This window comes from Geotrypetes seraphini, chromosome 7 (assembly GCF_902459505.1).
Source record: "Geotrypetes seraphini chromosome 7, aGeoSer1.1, whole genome shotgun sequence".
NCBI lineage: Eukaryota > Metazoa > Chordata > Amphibia > Gymnophiona > Dermophiidae > Geotrypetes > Geotrypetes seraphini.
In genome coordinates this window covers 157,389,219-157,409,713 of record NC_047090.1, presented here as the reverse complement: position 1 = coordinate 157,409,713, position 20,495 = coordinate 157,389,219, and the positions used below count along the sequence as shown (strand labels likewise).

The window sequence follows — 20,495 nt, the reverse complement described above, 5'->3', positions numbered from 1 at the left end:
GTTCTCTTAGATCCCTTGGTGTTACGCGGTATATATAGATTTTGCGCCTCGGTGATCGTGTCCTTGAAAAAGGGACCATACTTGATCTAGTGTTTTTAAAGTGATTATCCTCTTATTAATCTTCTTCCCCCACCATTAGTCTCATCCCTTCGTAATTCCCTTTTCGGAAGTTCAGTGCTATGGTCGACGTTCTGGATCAATGTTTTGCCCTCGTGTCCAGGTCGAAGCGGTTCATATTGTGATCACTGCTTCCCAGCGTCCCTTCTACTTCTACACCTTACGCTGGTCCTCGTAGTCCATTTAGAATTAAGTCCATAATTGCATTTCCTCTAGTATTTTCCTTGTCAAGTTGTTCCAGGAAGCAATCGTCTACAGCATCCAAGAACTTGGTCTCTCTAGCGCAGCCAAAGTTGCCTAGGTTCCAGTCTATCCCCAGATAATTGAAGTTATCCATGATAACTGCGTTGCCTCCCTTGCAGTTGTGTTTAATCTCATCCATCATCTCTCCATCAATTTCTTTGGACTGCCCTGGGGGTCGGTAGTAGATGCCAATCTTCATTTCCATTCCTTTTGTCCCTGGAATTTTGGCCCATAGAGACTATCTTATTTTTCGTTTCCAGCGTGTTCTCTCAAGTAGACTCAATTCCTTCTTTGATGTATAGGGCAATACCCCCACCTTTTTGACCTACTCTGTCTCTGCGGTATAGCTTGTATCCCAGTAGCACAGTGTCCCAGGTGTTTCCCTCGTTCCACCATGTTTCCGTGACGCCGATAATGTCAAGGTTATCTTTTTGTGCCATAGCTTCCAATTCCCCCATCTTGTTTCTTAGGCTTCTTACATTTGTGTACATACACTTGAGATTGCTACCTGTTATTTTCTTGCAAATTCTTCCTCCTTGTGTCCTTTTCGATCCATCAGGATTTCTAGCCTATGATCCGGTGAGTCTTCCCCTTTGTCTTCCAGCACGGTATCCTCTGGGTATACCGGTTCCCAAACCATCGACTCCTGGTCAACTTTCCCCTTCTTCTTAGTTTAAAAACTTCTCAATTTCTCTCTTGATGTTGCTTGCAAATAGCCTCGTTCCATCTCCGCTGAGATGGAGTCCATCCTTCCTGAATAGCTTGCTCTTCCCCCAGAATGTTGTCCAGTTGTGCACGAAGTGGAATCCTTCTTCCTCACACCAGTGCCTCATCCATGCATTGACTGCTTGCAGCTCCATCTGCCTCTTCTCATCGGCCCTGGGTACCAGCAGGATCTCCGCGAACGCTACCCTCAGCGTTCTAGTCTTCAGCTTCCCTCCTAGTCTGTTGTCTGCTGTGGCTGTCCTCTGTGTCTGCTGTAGTTGCAAAAGGTTCACATGGAGGCTTCATTAGAATGGCAAGGACTACATTCATATCCCAAACAATCAGAGGTGGTTTTAATGCAGGTTTTGAATTTAGGAGTCCTTTCATAAACCAGGAAACAAGCGAATGAGTTGCTAGGCAATTTATCATATTTTTAATAAAACTTGGAAACTTAGAAACCAAGTTTCCAAGTTTATTAATTTTTTTAATATCCCGACCATCAAATGAATATCTGGCCGGTTTACAAAATATAGTAAAAGTAAATAATAGTTAAATACAATGAAGTGAACGAAAATGACATTAACTAGACTAACTGGAAAGTGAGGATAGGAGGGGAAGGAAGGGAGAAGTTACATATAATAGTTAAGATAAGAAGGGTGGGGGAAGGGTTGAACAAGTGGGGTATGGTAGCGTTGTTGGAGCGATTACTTACTCATATTAAAAAGCGAAGTAAAAAAAGAGAGAAAGGGATCTAGGGGCGGTCATAAGCGTCTTGGAATAGGAAGGTCTTTAAGCCAGTCTTGAAATTATTTAGATTTTGTTCATCCCGAAGGTATTGTGGAAGAGAGTTCCATAGTGTAGGAGCGGTTACTGCAAAATTAGTTTTTCGGGTGTAGTAGGAATCTTTAAGAGAAGGAATGAAAAGGAGTTTTTGGTCAGTAGATCTAAGTGTGCGAGGGGAACATTGTGGAATCAGTAATTTATCGAGGAATAGTGGTTGATGGGAATGTTTAATTTTAAATGAGAGTAGAATGATTTTGTAGGTTATGCGGTGAGTGATAGGGAGCCAGGGAAACTAAGGCCCCGATTCTATAAAGGGAGCCTAAGTTATGCCTAAAGTTAGGTGTGCTTTAGGCGTCCAATCTAAGTAGTTAATGAGCCAATTAAGAGTCTTAACAAGTGATAATTGGTACTTAGGCGTCCAAGGACATAGATGCTACTTTGTGGACGCAGCCACAATTTCTTGGACGCCCAAGTTTAAAACTCGTGCTTAACTAAATGGGTGTAGGTGTAGAATGGGCATAGTTTGGGCAATGACTCAATTTGGCGTCCTTTGATTCATTTACATAACACTTAGCAACCTAGGGCGTTCATATGATGCCTATATTGTAGGTGAATGAAAACCAGGTCTACTTTTGATCTTAGTTTGGGCTTCAAATAGATCCGAGTTCTGCATACGGAACTTAGGCACTCTTTGGATGTTCTTAATGCGATCTGCTAAATAGCTCTCTGGGATTTATTTTTGCTTTATTTAGCTCAAAATACATTTAATAAGGCACCACATAAACGGAGCACATCAAAACATATATATGCATGCAAAATGTTCTATTTTTATGGACAAACAGCAATGCTATTTGCTAATTAGAGGAAAAGATCCATTAATTGAAGCACAGCACATGAAAAACATAGTTTTAGTTTTCTTGCTAAAAAGCTACCCTTTTTTCTGACTAAACGACAAAAGAAAAAGGGTTGAAATGTCCAAGAAAAACCTGGTGAACTCAATCTTCATAAAAAGTCCTTTATTCATCCAGAAAATCAATGCATTGCTGAGTAGGTGGTTTTCTGGAAGAAGCTATAATGATTTGAAATGGGGCAGAGAGGTTAAAATATGCTGAGGCAAGTTGAGAGATACCAAGCTGTTAGGTGTAGAGACTGCAGGCTGTGATGTAAGAGAACCTTGACTCTAAGTGAGCAGAGATGGAATGATCTGTAATGGAACTGGATCCTTGACACTCAGTTGTAGCAGAAGGAAGAACCAAAGTTGTCTGGGCCAAAGAGCTATGAGAATCATGGTGGTTGGTTCTTGCTTGAGTTTTGACTAACGTCTTCAGAACTAGAGGGATTGGCGAAAATGAATACAGGAACTTGTGTGACCAATCCAGAAGAAATGCATCTGCTTCCAGGTGATGAGGAGAGAGCTGTCTGAAGCAGAATTGAGGTAACTTGCGATTGAGAGGAGTCCCCCAAACTGAGAAGATGTGGGGCAAGACTTTGGAGTTGAGAGTCTATTTCCTTGTGCAGCTGAAGAAATCTGCTGAGTTTGTCGGCCAGAGCATTCTGCTTCCATTGCACATATATTCCATTGAGAAATATATTTCAAGAAATTGCCCATTTCCAAATATGAAGGGCTTCCTGACATAGAAGAGAGCCCATTCCCCCTTGTTTGTAGATATAGTACATTGCAACTTGATTATCGGTTCTGACAACTATTCCGGTATGTTTTCAGAGCACTGTGGCTTGCCCGAAGCTCTAACAGGTTAATGTGGAATGCTCTCTCCCGAGTAGATCACAGGCCTTGAGTCTGCAAACCGTCTAGGAGAGCTCCCTATGCATTAATGATGCATCCATCATGAGTACTCACTGAAGTGGAGGGATGTGGAACAGAAAACCTCTAGATAGATTTGCTGGTTGCAACCACCATTGGAGAGATTGACAAAGAGGCAAGGAGACTGTGATCCACTGGGATAGTGGATTTGTGGCTTGAGACCACTGAGACGCAAGCGCAAGGTTCCATTGAGCTGATCTGAGATGGAGTCAGACAAAAGAGGTCACGAATTGTGGATGCCACGTGATCCATGAGACACATCATTTGTCTTGCTGAAATTTTGTGCAGAGTAGACACATGATTGTAAAGCTTAAGTAAGGTGTTTTGTCTCTACTGGGGCAAGAAAGCTAATAAAAGATTGGTGCTGAGTACGGTTCCTATAAACTCCAATATTTGAGATGGTTGAAGATGAGACTTTGGATAAATGACTTTTGAATCCCAGCAGTTCTATAAGAGAATTATAGTCGCCTGTGTAGCTGACTGGACTGCTTGAGGCGAAGGAACTTTGATCAACCAGTTGTCCAGGTAAGGAAACACTTGAAACCCATGCATAAGAAGGGTTGCCACTACCACCACTAGGCATATTGTGAATACCCTTGGAGAGAAAGCAAGGCCAAATGGTAGAACTTTGTAATGAAGATTATGGTGACCTGCACAAGAACAAAGGAACTTTCTGTGGCCTGGATATATGGAAATGTGTGTGTATGCCTCTTTAAAGTCTAGAGAGCACAGCCAATCATTTTGTTCTAGAAGCAAGAGTATAGAGTTCCAAGGGATAGCATGCAAAACGTTTGACTAAATATTTGTTGAGAACTTGGAGGTCGAGAATGGGACAGAGAGCTCCCATCTTCTTTGGAATTAGGAAATACCTTGAGTAGAACCCATGATTTTCTGGCAAGGAGGTACTGACTCTATGGCATTTACTTGAAGTAGAGCTTTGATTTCCTGAAGAAGAAGGGGCATCTGTTGAGATGTGAAAGAGGACTCTCTTGGAGGGTTGTTTGGAGGAATGGTGATGAAACGAAGAAAGTAACCTTCCTGTATGACTTTGAGGACTCAAGTGTCCATTGTAATGAGTCCAGCGTTGATGATAGAAAAGAAGACGGCCTCCAATGGGTTGGGGAGATGGCTGAGTTAGAAGATTTGTGGCTATGCTCTCTAACAGCATGTCAAAAAGATTGAGTTAATTTCTGTGGAGCAGAAATCTAAGCCTTCTGAGGCTTCTGTGTTTTTTGTCTCTTCTGTGGTGGAGGTTTAGAAGGGGGTATCGCCTTTTATAAGAATAAGGTTTCTGGAAGACTAAGATGGTTGCGTCTTAGACCCCGCTAAAGTAGCCCATAACTGCTCATGTTAAGTAAATCTTTGTGTCGCATCCTCAACTTTATCCCCAAACAATTCTTCTCCTAAACAAGGAATATTGGCTAAGCAATCTTGGACGCTTATATCAAGGTCAGAGACCCAAAATCAGGCCAGTCATCTCATGGCAATAGACATAGCTGATGCTCTAGATCAGTGTTCTTCAATCGCCAATCCACAGACTGGTGCCAGTCCACAGAAATTTCTTGCTGATCCGCAGTGCCAGCACGTGCATTGGGCCTGAGATAGTGTTCTTCAGCCACCAGTCTGCGGTGCGATTGATACAGCGTTATCTTCAGGTCGGCTCCTTCTTCTTCACTTCTGCAGTGCACAAAGCTGCGGGCAATGGCTCCTACGTGCGCCCTGCACCTGAACTGGAAGCCTTCTCTCTGACATCGCAACGTCAGAGGGAATGCATCTGGATGAGGCGCAGGACGCACGAGGAGCCTCTGCCCGCGCCTTTGTGCACTGCGTCACTGAGGAAGAGGGAGCCGGCCTGAAGATAACACCAGGGATGGCATAAAATGGCCAGGAGGGAGCAGGCAAGAAATTAAGGCACAGCATGGAGGGAGGGAGGGAGACAATAAAGGTAGGGGGAATGATTTTAGTTTTGAATTAGTGATTGATTTACATCTGCTGTCTGTATTTTGCACTGTTACGGAAGAAATGCATTTGTTTCTTTTTCTCTGGGGTTGTACTGCATGCAGAGTCTTGAATCTTGGGCTTTCATTTGTACATATTAGTACTTTTAGTTTTTAGTCCCGGCACCAAAATGAGGCTTACCAGTCTGTAATTTCCCAGATCTCCCCCTGGAGCCCTTTTTAAAAATCGGCATAACATTGGCCACCCTCCAATCTTCAGGTACTACAGACGATTTTAGCAACAGGTTACAGATCACTAACAGCAGGTCAGCAATTTCATGTTTGAATTCTTTTAGTACCCTGGGATGTATACCATCCGGTCCTGGTGATTTATCACTTTTTAACTTGTCAATTTGGCTCAGTACATCTTCCAGATTCACCGAGATTTCTTTCAGTTCTTCCACATCATCACCCTTGAATACCATTTCCGGTTCAGGTAGATCTCTTACATCTTCTTCAATAAAACCTGAAGCAAAGAATTCAGTCTTTCTGCTATGGCCTTATCCTCCCTGAGCACCCCTTTCGCTCCTTGATCATCCAACGGTCCCACAGATTCCCTCACAGGTTTTCTGCTTCTGATGTACCTAAAAAAATTGCTGAGTTTTTGCCTCTTTTGCAAGTTTCTCTTCATATTCTTTCTTAGCTGTCTTTATCAATGCTTTGCATCTAACTTGCCAATGCTTGTGTTTCTTCTTATTTTCTTCATTCGGATCCTTTTTCCATTCTTTAAATTATTTTTTTTGCTCTAACAGCCTCTTTCACTTCACTTTTTAACCACACCGGCTCTCGTTTCCACCTTTGCCGATACGTGGACTTCCACGACGGTATTGTTAAATGACATCCATGCGTGGTTTACAATCCTAACCTTTGCAACTGATCCTTTTAGCTTCTTTATAACCATTTTCCTCATTTTCTCATTGTCACCCTTTCAAAAATTAAATGCACCTACAGTAGATTTCTTTTATGACGTTACTCCCAGTATCAGCTTAAATTTGATCACGTTATGATCACTGTTTCCCAGCGGACCCAACACAGTTAACTCCTGTACTATGTCTTGCATTCCACTAAGGACCAAATCTAAAACATCACTCCCTCTTGTCGATTCCCGCACCAGTTGCTCCAAGAAGCAGTCATTTATGACGTCTAGGAATTTCACCTCCCTAGCACTCCCTGATGTAACATTTAACCAGTCAATAATGGGGCAATTGAAATCACCAATTATTATAGTGTTGCTCATTTCTCCATTTTTCTTAATTTCTGAAAATATTTCTTCATCTTTCTTAATTTCTGAAAATATTTCTTCATCTGTCTGCTCATTTTGTCCCAACCTTTATATTCCTTCCCTTCACACATGGAATGTCTATCCTTAAGGATTCCAAACTGCCATCTATGTCATGCAGAATGTTTATTTTATTTGATTCAATTCCCTCTTTAACGTATAGCGCAACCCCCCCTCCAATTTGATCTACTCTATCCTTGCGATATAATTTGTACCCAGGTAACACAGTATCCCATTGATTGTCCTCCTTCCACTAGGTCTCCAAGATGCCTATTATATCTCTCTCATCATTCAGTGCTATATACTCTTAACTCTCCTATTTTATTTTTTAGGCTTCTAGCATTTGCATATAGACACTTCAAACTGTGTTTTTTCCTTGCAACTACAGGGAAGACAAGGAAAATTTGAGTCTTTTACTTTGCCTTCCTCTTAAACCCTCCTGGCTTTCTTTCACCATTATTGGAACTTCTCTACTGAGACTCCCTAAATATCCTGTTTCAATAATATCCTACAAGGATACCTCACACAGAACCATCTGCTCCTGGGCGAGTTGGCTTTCCCCCACATCTCATTTTAAAAGCTGCTCTATCTCCTTTTTAAACATTAGCGCCAGCAGCCTGGTTCCATCCCAGTTAAGGTAGAGTCCGTCCTTTTGGAACAAGCTCCCCCTTTCCCAGAAGGTTGCCCAGTTCTTAACAAATCTAAATCCCTTATCCCTGCATCATCGTCTCAACCATGCATTGAGACTTTGGAGCTCTACCAGCCTCTTGGGTCCTGCGCGTGGAACTGGGAGCATTTCTAAAAATCTGGATTTCAGCTTTCTACCTAAGAGTCTAAATTTGGCTTCCAGAAACTCCCTCCCACATTTTCCTATGTCATTGATACCTACATGTACCACGACAGCTGTCTCCTCCCCAGCACTATCTAAAATCCTATCAATGTGACGCATGAGGTCTGCCACCTTCACACTAGGCAGGCAAGTGACCAGGCAATCCTCACGCCCACCAGCCATCCAGCTATCTACATGCCTAATAATCGAATCATCAACTACGACCGCTGTCCTAACTTTTCCCTCCTGGGTAGAAGCCCCTGGAGACACATCCTCGGTGCGAGAGGATATTGCATTCTTTGGTGGGCAGGTCCTAACTACAGGATTATTTCCTACTTCACCACAGTGATGCTTTCCTTCAAAGAGACTTCTATCCTCCAAGGCAGCACAGGGGCTACCAGACTGGAGGTGGGACTTCTCTACAACATCCCTGTAGGTCTCCTCTATGTACCTCTCTGTCTCCCTCAGCTCCTCCAAGTCTACCACTCTAGCCTCAAGGGAACGTACTCGTTCTCTGAGATCTAAGAGCTCTTTGCAGCGAGCACACACATATAACTTCTCGCCAAGGGGGAGAAAGTCATACATGTGACATTCAATGCAAAAGATTGGATAGCACTACACTAACACTATCCATACCGGGCTCCATGGATAACATCGCCCACATGCTGCCTGCTTGTCCTAGGAGAATAATAATAATAATAACAGTTTATATCCCGCAAGACCGTGAAGTTCTATGCAGTTTACAATGATTAGAAAGATGCTACAAATTGAGTGGAACTTACATAGTTGGAGATTAGTGGCTAACAGTTTAAGAGACTAATTCTGGCACAGAGTGCCACCACTTGCACGTAGCTGAGGCCGAAAAATAGCAGGGAATACCAGGCTAGTCCTAGAAAAGGACAAATTAGCATCTGCTAAGAAATCCATTTTTCCTATGGACCCAGTTAAGAAGGCCCTATGACCAAGCAGGTATTCTGTCTTGTAAATGCTACAGCTGTGGATAATTGTTATTAAAAATAAGGAAAATGCCAGCAGTTCAGATTTTTTTAGGGGGGGCCACCCTCATTACTGTATATAGAGGCCCTAAAAGATGGGCAGTAGCTGTCCTTTATAGTATTAGTTATTTAATAAACCTTTATGTGGGAAGATGTCCATATTTGTGTTTTGGTCATAAGAACATAATTGCCATACTGGGGAAGATTTCAAAAGTTCATCTAAACCAAAATCCTGTTCCCAACAGTGGCTAATCAAGGCCACAAATAGAATATCCCCCTAAAGTAGCAATATTCCATGCAGCTTTCCCAGGTTGTCAGATGCTTGTTATTGTATTTACTGTATATCACAAGTATAAACTTGTTAAAAAACACATGAACAGAAATATTTTCATATACATAATTAAAAAACAATATCAGTTCTCCTTAGACCACAAAAGTGAGGGGGAGGAAAGGGAACAAAAGGAGTATATCAAAGAAAACAACCTTATAAGTAAAGGCAATAATATGAGATAAATCCTTTAACTAGTTGCTAACAGCTCTTATTTCAGACCCAACTTAAATCTTCTTCAAATCTAGGAACACCTTCAATTATTCTGCAGGAAAGAAAACATACTTTATTCCAGCACAGAGGACCAAACATTTACAGGGATAGCAACAAGAAAGTTTTGTTTCCTGCCTTAAGACCAAAAAGCACAGTTACTTACCGTAACAGGTGTTATCCAGGGACAGCAGGCAGCTATTCTCACATGTGGGTGATGTCATCCACGGAGCCCGGATGCAGACAGCCTCGCAAGCAAACTTGCTTGAAGAAACTCAGAAGTTTCGATTCTGCTGCATCACGCATGCGCAAGTGCCTTCCCACCCAGCACAGGGTGCATATCCTCAGTTCAGATAGCTAGCAGAGAAACCAACCAGAGGAGGTGGGTAGGTTGTGAGAATAGCTGCCTGCTGTCCCTGGATAACATCTGTTGCGGTAAGTAACTGTGCTTTATCCCAGGACAAGCAGGCAGCCTATTATCACATGTGGGTGACCTCCAAGCTAACCAGAATGGGATGGTGGGAATGTTGGAAATTTAGGAGAATACATTTTGTAATACTGCCTGGCCAAAATGGCCATCCCGTCTGGAGAAAACATCCAGATAATAATGAGAGGTGAAAGTATGAACCGAGAACATGTGGCAGCTTTGCAAATTTTCTCAATAGAAGTAGATCTGAGGAAGCTACTGAAGATGCCATGGCTCTGACTTTGTGGGCTGTGACTCAACTCTGTAGATTCAGTCCAGCCTGAGCATAGCAGGAGATACAAACAGCCATCCAGTTGGAGATGGTACGCTTAGAAATCGGGTGTCCCAACTTGTTCATATCAAAGGAGACAAAAAGTTGAGGAACAGATCTATGTGGTTGAGTGCGTTGCAAGTAAAAAGCTAAAGCACGTTTACAGTCCAGAGTATGCAGAGCTGTTTCTCCAGGATGAGAATGAAGCTTTGGGAAAACACTGGAAGTACAATGGATTGGTTGAGATAAAATTCTGAAACAATTTTAGGCAAGAATTTAGGATGAGTACGGAGGACCACCTTGTCATGATGGAATACTGTGAAAGGTGGGTCCTCTACTAAAGCTTGTAGCTCCCTGACCCTGCGAGCAGACGTAAGAGCATGGTTCCTTAGAGATGCTGCTACCACTACCAGGCACTTGGTGAACACTCTGGGAGATGAAGCCAGGCCGAAGGGCAGCACTCTGTATTGATAATGCAGATTCTCCACCCAAAATCTGAGATATTAACGGAGGCCGGATATGAGTGTAGGCCTCCTTGAGATCCAGAGAGCATAACCAGTCGTTCTGCTCGAGAAGGGGATAAAAGGATGCCAGGGATAACATTCAAAACTGGTTGAGAGCCCTGAGATCCAGAATGGGCCGCAGATCGCCCGTCTTCTTCGGAACAAGGAAGTAACGGGAGTAAAAACCCCTGTTCTGCTGTTCCAAAGGAACTGGTTCGATGGCATGGAGATGAAGCAGAGCTTGAGCTTCCTAAAGAAGAAGGGCGGTCTGGGAAGGATTGGAAGGATACTCTCTCGGAGGAAACTCTGATGGAACCTGAGTGAAATGAAGAGAGTATCCTTCCTTGATGATAGTCAGCACCCAGAGATCGGATGTAATGGTCATCCATCGGTGGTAAAAATGATGGAGACGAACTCCTATAGGGAGAAGAGAAGTCAGAGGCAGAACAGTAGAGGTTATGCTCTGTTTTAAACAGTCAAAAAGGCTGAGTAGCCTTAGGTGCAGCAGAAGGGGTTCATAGACAGTGGAGCGCAAGACATCAGCGCGCTGACAATCCAGCGCCGACAATTTGGCGCAAGACAAAAGCGTGCGGGGGGAAAAAGTAATTTTTAAAGAGCTCTGACGGGGGTTTGGGGTGACACCCCTCCACTTTATTGGTTAGTGTTCGCGCTGCTGTTGGAGGGGGGTTGGGGGGTTTGGAAGAGAAGACATGGAACCGTAGATTTTGAAAAGAAAGCACAAAAATTGAATATTAAGTTAATGCCAAAGATGGATGCAAAGCAGAAAGTGAAGACGGAGAGAAAAACAGTCAAAGGACAAGAAGGTCCTGGAAACATAGTTACAAACACAGAAAAATAAAGTCACCAGCCAACAAAGGTAGGGAAAATGATTTTATTTTCAATATAGTGATTGAAATGTGTCAGTTTTGAGAAAGGAAAGACATTAAACTTTAAATGTGAGGGCTGCAGAAAAAATAGGGTACTTGGAGGGCCGCAGAAAAAAATAGTTAATGTCTTATTAAAGAAATGACAATTTTGCATAAGGTAAAACTCTTTATAGTTTAGAAATCTTTCCTTTAGCTGTTAAAGGAAAGATTTAGAAACTATAAAGAGTTTTACCTCATGCAAAACTGTCATTTCTTTAATAAAACATTAACTATTTTTTCTTTGTGGCCCCACAAAGAGTTTGAATTTGAGACCACTGAACTATACTATACCATTTTAGGTGAATCAATTTAAAAAAGTGGTTAAGTGGGGAGAAGCTTAGGCAAGATGGTGCCTTGAAGTCTCCACAACACCGTCATGCTAACTAACGGAGCAATGGTAAAAAGGAAGTCAAAGACCCAGGGTTTTCCATCTGAAAACGGGACTGAAAATTTACCTGGTCCGATGGATCATTATGTGGAGCATGGACCCTCAATAATTCAGGAGGAAAATGCTTCAGCGCGAGGAGGGAATCAGATCTCCAGGCCTCTTTTGAAGCTATCAGCCTCTCTCCTGAAGCTTAAAACCCTCCGACGCAGCCGCAATTGCACTCGTCACCAGATTTGGTGCCAGGAAGTGAGAGTGAGGAATCTTTGCCTGGTGGTAGTGGCCGACGGAAGGATTTCGCGGCTCCAGCAAAGCCTCTATTATCATCGGGGAACGGTTTTAACATCAGGGGAAGACCGAAAGGGAATTCTACCTGCTATTCCCTAAAATTTGAACTCAGTGAGTAGAGAAGTTTGGGTTCACAAGTTCTATTAACTATATTACCAAGACCAGTTGTGGTTAATTTGGATACAATTTGGGACATGATAGGAGCATTACAGTTATCTTTGGGGGACCCTAATCCAACAAATTTCTTCCCAGTGTAAAGAAATACTGACTGATTCAGGTGTAACAAAAGAAAGAATTAATGCCTTGGAGAACAAAGTTAATGAACAACTATCCAATTAGAAATGGTTGAAGCCCAAGGTCACACTTGGAGTAAAGACAGTGGAAACATTCATTATAAATTAGAGACTAGATGTCAGATGACACAATTTAAGACTAATAAATTTTCCTAAAATGATATCTGTACCAGCTATTGACATGTTTAAGAGGTGTTAAAAATTCCTGAAACCTCATACCCACCGATCTCAAAAATATATTACATCCCTTTGGGGAAGAAGAAAAGTTCCTCAGCCCAGCAGGGTCTATCAATAGACAGTCTGGACTTAACAAATTTTCTAGAAAGATCAGAGGCTGAGGCAGTGTCACTAGCAACATTGTTAATACAACTGGCACTGGACTCTGACAGGTAATGGTTACTAAAATTATTTTTCAAGTATCAGAAAGTTTTGTTTCTAAATCAGAAAATCCGCATGTATCCTGATGTGGCTAAGGTCACCCAAAAGAAGAGATGACAATTTTTGTTGTTATGTCCTCAAGTAGTACAGCTGGGTGCAAAATATTTTCTACAATATCCCTGTAAATGTTTAATTATATTTCAGGGTTCAAGATATGTGTTTTTTGAACCCTCACAATTGTCTAAATTTATTTCTGGAAAAGCAGTAGTATCCTCAAGTACTCCCTCTAATGTTCAACCGAGTACTTCAACTTAATATGGAAGGATCCATGACAGACGCCTTCTTTCTTTTCCTTATGATATGATTTAAAACTACAGTACTCCCCCAATATTCACGGGGGTTCCGTTCCAGGAACCCCCAAGAATCTTGAAAAACCGCGAATACAGTTTTAACCTGGGGAGACAGGAGAGGGCAGCTCCTGATTGGTGAGGCCCGACTTTAGTGCAGGAAGAGGCGGTCAGAGTATACCGCGTGTGATTTCCTTCACTCGCCAGCTCTCCGGCTGCTCTCTCCTGCCTCTCCAGCTGTCCTCTCCTGCCCGGTCATTCACGGTTGGAAAATACCATGAATGACTGGGACTGCGAATCGTCGACCGCGAATGACCGGGGGAGCACTGTAATTCCGTTCTTTTAAATTTTAGCACTCCCCAAGTATTGTGGACTAATTAGCAACGTGTGTACAGTTGAAATTTATTGTCTGTATTGTTTTTCTTTTTCTTCTGAAATTTTTCTTGTACCTTGCTAATTTCTGAATGATTGTTTATTTCATCATGTAAAATTAAAATTTCAATAAATAATAAAGTTTTAAAAAAGTGCTTAAGTCTTTAAAAAAAAAAAACCCCCACAAATACATAAACCAGATAGCCTGCTAGCCTTTATCAACTGTTAATCCCCCTGTACTTCATGCACATAACCTCTTCCATAATGAAGTCATGTGCCAACATGAAATGAGGAAACAGGTAAAACAACAACAACATTTAAAGCAAAAATACTAAGAGGGGTATAATCAAAAGAAACGTCTAAGTCCACTTTGGATGTAGGGCGCTAGTCGCCCAAAGTCGGCAGTGGCAAAATGTCCATGCTCAAAAAGTACATCCAAATATTCAAAAATCATCTATCTATATACTGTATGTCCATGCATTTGATCATCCAGACCGCCACTACGTCTATCTTTATACCATATTCTCGACCAAAAATTTGTCCAAGTCCCAAAAGACAAGAACAAGACCTTTTGGACATGGGAGAAGCCAGCATTGATATGAACAGGCCACCCCAGACATGGCAAGAGAGCAGTGGGGCATTTTACAAGGCACTGCTGTGAACTTCACAAAAAGGGTGCCACATAAACATCTCACCAGAACTCCCTTATTGAGTTGATTGCAGGGATCTTTTAGCCGGGTTGATTGAAAATCCTGTTAGTCAATGAATCAAAAGAGAGAAGATATGTATGTAGAGTAGTTGAAAGCCCTAATTAAAAAGAAGAGATGAATGGGGCTATATAAACCTTTAAAGGTTCCTCTCCAGTGAGCTGGGAGGAGGGATTTTGGCAGGGAGTGAGTTGATTGCCAGGAGGTATAAAGCCGAGTTGGGTGAAAACCCTGTCAGTCAATGAATCAAAAGACAGAAGTGTATATTAGATCAAATGATAGCCCTACTGAAACAGAATGGATAAATGGGGCTATATAAACCTTTAAAGGTACCGCCCCACTGAGCTGAGAACAGAGATTTTAGCAGGGAGTGAGTTGATCGCAGGGATGTTTAAGCCGGGTATGGTGAGCCCCCTAAAACCCACTAAACGCACTTGTCTATAACCCCAATAGCCCTTATGTGTTACAGGTGCCACCTATATGGCAGCAGAGTAGGGTTTTGGGGGGGTTTGGTGGGCTCACATGTTCCACCATGAATGTAGTGGTTAGAGTGGCTTATGAGCCTGGGTCCTCCTCTCTGTGGTTCACTAGCCCACCCCCCAGACTACTTTAGCCACCTCTGTGCAGCTCTACTAGGCTTTCTTATGCCAAGTGCTGATGTTCCGGAGCCAGGTATGTACGTTTTTATTCTGAACTTTGTGGGGTGCGACAGGGTCAGTGATCATAGGAGGGGGGATCTTTCCTTTGTCCCTGCAGTGGTTCTCTGGTCACCTTTTGGGCACATATACGTGTCTTTACATCATCTAAATCACAACGTATAAGTTCCATCTAGGCAGTCTTGTCAAACCTTTGATTATCCCTGCAGGACGACCAAGTCTAGTTCGGCCCACATCCCACCCTAACCACTCCTCCAAAAATACCCCTTTCAGTTCTGGGCGCACAGTGGGATTCAGCGGCCTAAAAAGTCCCTGGATACAACAGACCAACCATCCAACTACAGACCCATTGCCTCAATACCTCTATATGTCAAACTGACAGAAGGACTAGTAGCCAAACACCTCACCAACTATCTAGATCAGTGATTCCTAACCCTGTCCTGGAAGACCACCAGGCCAATCGGGTTTTCAGGATAGCCCTAATGAATATGCATGAAGCAGATTTGCATGCCTGTCACTTTCATTATATGCAAATCTCTCTCATTCATATTCTTTAGGGCTAGCCTGAAAACCCGATTGGCCTGGTGGTCCTCCAGGACAGGGTTGGGAACCACTGATCTAGATGACCATAATATACTTAACCCACGCAATCTGGCTTCAGATCCAACTTCAGCACCGAGACATTACTAGGCTCCCTCATTGACACAGCCGGACAACACCTCAGCACAGGAAAAAAAAATGCTTCTCATACAACTAGACCTTACCGCAGCATTTGACCTGGTATACCATAACATCCTACTGCAAATTTTGGATGCAATAGGCATCTCAGATAAAGTATACTCTTGGTTTGAAGGCTTCCTAAAATCCAGAACATACAGAGTAAAATCAGATAAAGAAAAATCTGAACCTTGGTCCAACCCTTGCGGCGTACCACAAGGATCGCCGCTATCCCCTACTCTCTTCAACCTACACACTGCATCTCTCAGAACATACCTAGATAATCTAGGCATCACCACCTACAGTTATGCAGATGACATTACCATTCTCATACCTTTTGATCAACCAAAGATCGCAATGACAAACACACTACACCGAACACTAGAAAGAGTAGCAACCTGGATGAAAGATCACAAACTGAAACAACACAGACAAAACTAAATTCATCCTCCCAACCAAACCAAAGTCCCAACCATAACCAATATAGAAATTAACACAATCAACTATCCCATTCAAACTACCATAAAACTACTAGGAATGACTATAGACCGATGCTGCACCATGCAACCGCAAATAAATAAAACAATACAGAAATCCTTCGCAATGATGAGAAACCTAAGACAAGTCAGGAAATTCTTCAAAAAAACACAATTCCAGCTTATAGTACAATCCCTAATCCTAAATCTACTAAATTACTGCAACATCCTCTACCTCCCCTGCCCTGCTACAATGATTAAACAACTACAAACAATCCAAAATACAGCTCTGAGACTCATCTACTCATTGAGAAAACACAACCATATTACAGAAGCATACATCAACTCACATTGGCTACCAATCCAAGAAAGAATACTATTTAAATTCTACTGTATGTTATTTAAAGACTTAAACGGAGACTGTCCAACCTACCTGTACAACCGCCTCATCCAAACCACCTCAATCAGACATAGAAAAACACACACCCCATTCACACACCCCTCGATCAAAGAAGTAAAATGGAAAAAAATATACGATGGCCTCCTGGCCACTCAAGCAGCTAAACTAGATAACCAAATCTCCAATCTACTGATAACGACACCAGACTACAAGATGTTCAGAAAAGAAATAAAAACTACACTCTTCAAGAAATTCCTGAAACAGCCCTAACTTCAAACTTACCGTCCTTCCCCCTCCCTCTTCCCGCCACACAGAAACTACATAACCTACTCTTTACCTCTCTAGAAAGGACAAATGTTCTTCCATTGTAACCCTCCGTTTTTTTATCTCTTTTGTAATCCGCCTTGAACCGCAAGGTAATGGCGGAATAGAAATCTCTAATGTAATGTACATCTAAAATGCCATTTTGATTATTGGCACTTGGATGACCTGTCTTTTAGATCATCCAAATGCCAACTTGGGTGGGTTTTTAGACATATTTAACTTTCAATTATGAGCCCATAACTGCTTTATCTCCTGTCAGCTGTCTTTTAATATGATAAATAAAAAAAATAAATTCCCAAGTTTCATGATAACTTGTTTTGATAAATACAAATGTATCACAAAGCAAAATCAAGCTTGCTCTACAAAACTACAGGCCAAATGTATCCTGAAGCTAGCTATATTTAACTGACTGCACTTTACAAAACTTACAGAAGACACCAAGGACACCTATTCATAAAGAATACTTTTAACAAAGTTAGTACTTCATTGTACTTTCATAATTCGAAGGCACAGCAACAATGGGACAACAAATGCCACCTGATTTTTTGTTTATATATGTGTGTTTTTAAAAGTAAAAATAATAATAATCGAGACTAGTTCTCTGAAAGCAAACCCAACCCAACCCTTTCCTGCCCGTTTTTCAATAACAGAAGTGCCCTAGACTTCATGTTTTTTTCACAAACCTAACGGGATCATGAATGTTCATTTTGCAAAATCAATAAACCGTTTATGTTTCTTAACTACTAAAGACCACCGATTTATGATACGGAGTAAAGACTGCTTCAACAGAGAATATTGCAGAGACTTCATTCAGCTTTGTAGTTAAAAAAAAAAAAACAAAAAACAAAAAACCCACACATACAAAAATAAAGGATAAATAAGATAAACCGGAAAATAGATATTCCAGTGAGTTTTCCTGACGAGAATTAGATAGTAGACTGTTCTAATCGCCTATAAAATTAGGTGTTTTGTAAGGATTATCCGCCAGACTTACCGGCATCATGTCGGGAGCTGTGGCGGTCCCTGCCGGTGTCTGGCGCCCAGCTTCGCTCCGGTTCGTAGCACTTCCTCGCTCCTCGGCCGGAGTCAGCCGCCGACAGCGCCGGTCCTCCCCTCCTTATCGCTGCCTAGTCGCCACTCCCAAGCTGCGAAGCGGCGAGCTCTGGGGCCCCCCGGGTTTACCACACTCGGCCGCTAGGCCTTCAACTCCCCTCGCGCGACAAGCAGGTAAGGAAAGGACGCAACGCTCGCGGACACCAAGCGTAAGCTCCGCCCTCTCCTCTCCGGGCGCCCTGCTCAGTGGGGCCCGCCTCCCACCTCCAGTCCGGGAAGGAGGAGAAGGACGAGCGCTAGGCGCCCAGGCAAAAACACCTGACAGCTAAGGGCTGGTGTTTTCAGACAGGGGGAAACGAAATCATCGCCGAGCTTCTTGTTCGTCTCCTTATTCCCGGGTCCTAGCGTGTGTGGGGGCGTTAGGAGGGAGGATGGGGGTCGACTTCCCTTCCTAAATGGCTCCAACAATGGCCGAAAGCTGCTAGGCGGAAAACGCCGTCTTTCCCGTTCCAACTGTCAATCCTGTCGTGACGTCAGCACAGCACTGGCGGAATGTCTGGAATGCGGACAGAACGTTCGGTGCGCCTTATCCCGCCCCTTTTCTTGTTGCAAGAGGTGGTGGAGGGGGAAGCAGCATCGGCAGCAGGGATGGCCACGTGCGCGGGGGCGGAGCTGTACACCTGTAAATACCCGCGGGACAGGCAGGATCGTTATGTTAAGTTACTCTAATGGTAATTACAGGATGAATGCGTCAGATTTCTTTCGCTTAACAGTTGTCACATTAATTGTGTGTTGCTGACAATCTTCTTGGATATGTATGGGTCATAAATTCCAAGTCCCTAAAAAGGGTTTATAATTCTGATTCAGTCTTCTACCCCGGAGGGTTACGGTGTCACTATGAAGCGTCCCATAGTACATAGAGGGGACCTGGAAGACTCATTGTTTAAAGGCACACATGAATAAACCTGCCACTGACAGGGCACATAAATTAATAACAATATTAAACACACACTTTAACACTAACAGCCTGCTCCCATGAATATAGGGGCAGAACACTCTCCATCTCTGTACCAGAAAAACATGATTTACTTGACACTGGTTTTTATTATAGAACATGCAGAAAATAGAAAACAAACTTGTAGGTGATAATATTAGACTGTTTCAAATACACGTTAAGCAAATTTTCAATATTTTTTAAAGCATCAGCCTTTTCTATTACTTCTTGCAGAAAGCACATTACACTGTCCTTGTAAAAAAAATAAAAATTGCCCTGAATAGAGAAAAAGATTCATTATGCAGGTTTGTTTTTCAAAAATATGTACACTATTTTGTATTATTTTTATGACAATTTTGTGACAATCTGTAAATATTTACATATTATTTTCTGTCACTTGGTGAGAGATGCATACATGGATGATTGAGCACATGGCTTCTATTGCCAGCAGGGCAGGATTAATTATTCCAGGGCTCCTAGGCACACAAGTACACTGGGCCCTCTAGCCTTGCCCTACCCCCTTGCCCTGCCCCCATTCATTTACCTGTTTTATGTACTTCTTTATTTCCAATTGCATTTCTTTTTATCTTTTATTTTACAATTCAAAACAAACAAAGATTACCATACCAATGTCAGTGTAGCTTTAGTTCTATGCAAGCCTCAAACATCTCTGAACAAATCCCCCCTTCCTTCCCTTCCCATCTACTTACCCAGGACTTTCTTTGAATCCTTTCCATCAATAATAATACAATCCTAGAGCGCGCATGCGCTCTTGAAAATTCGTGAGTCCTAGCGCCGTGAGGTGTGCTTCTGTGGCAGTATTCTAATTCACACCTCACGGCGCTTGCAGGGGCTGGAGGCGCGCGCGGTGGCTGAAGGCGCGTGACTGTGGAGCTTTGTCAGCGCGGTCATCTTCAGGCGCATTTGGCGGTTTGTGGACCAGCAGGAGAGTGGCAGTGGCGGTTTTAAGCAGCAGCACCGACATTTTCTCTCCTGTTAGTGGAGAGTGTCGGTTCCAGGGTGTGCAGCCGCTGTTACAAGGTAAAAAAATAAAATAAAAAAATACAGCTCAGGGAAGTGAAGGGGGAGAGGGAAAGGGGGCTACTTTGGAGGGAGGGGTGTGCTGGGAGGCCGACAGAAAGAAGGGGGCCAGAAGAGACAGAGAAATTCAGGCAGGGGGCCAGGCAGAGAGACAGACAGAAAGAAAAACAGGGAGCCAGGCAGAGAGACAGAGAGAAATAAAAACAGGGAGCCAGGCAGAAAGACAGAGAGACAAACAAAAAATGGGGGCCAGGGAGAGAGACAGCCAGAAAGATAAATAGGGGGCCAGACAGAAAGAAAGACAGCCATCCATACAGTGGCCAAGGAAAGAGAGAGAGACAGAAAGAAAGGCAGGGGTCAGGTAGAACGACAGAGAGAGAAAAACAGGGGGCCAGGCAGAGAGACAGAGAGAAGAAAAACAGGGAGCCAGGCAGAGAGACATACAAACAAAAACTGGGGGCCTGGGAGAGAGACAGCCAGAAAGATAAACAGGGGGCCAGGCAGAAAGACAGACAGAAAGAAAGACAGCCATCCACACAGCGGCCAAGGAAAGAGAGAGAGAAAGAAAGAAAGAATGACAGACAGACAGT

At 42.9% G+C, this 20,495-nt stretch overlaps 1 protein-coding gene across 2 annotated transcripts in view; it reads right to left on the bottom strand.

Moving 5' to 3' along the window:
- PPP1R13B (protein phosphatase 1 regulatory subunit 13B) overlaps positions 1 to 18,477 on the bottom strand; it is a 199,805-nt gene extending 181,328 nt beyond the window's left edge. For both annotated transcript variants that reach the window (XM_033952239.1, XM_033952240.1), the window contains exon 1: positions 17,812 to 18,477. In XM_033952239.1, coding sequence (XP_033808130.1) covers positions 17,812 to 17,820 — 9 coding nt within the window. In that variant the 5' untranslated portion in view covers positions 17,821 to 18,477. The remainder of the gene's footprint in view (positions 1 to 17,811) is intronic.
- Positions 18,478 to 20,495: the final 2,018 nt, after the last annotated feature.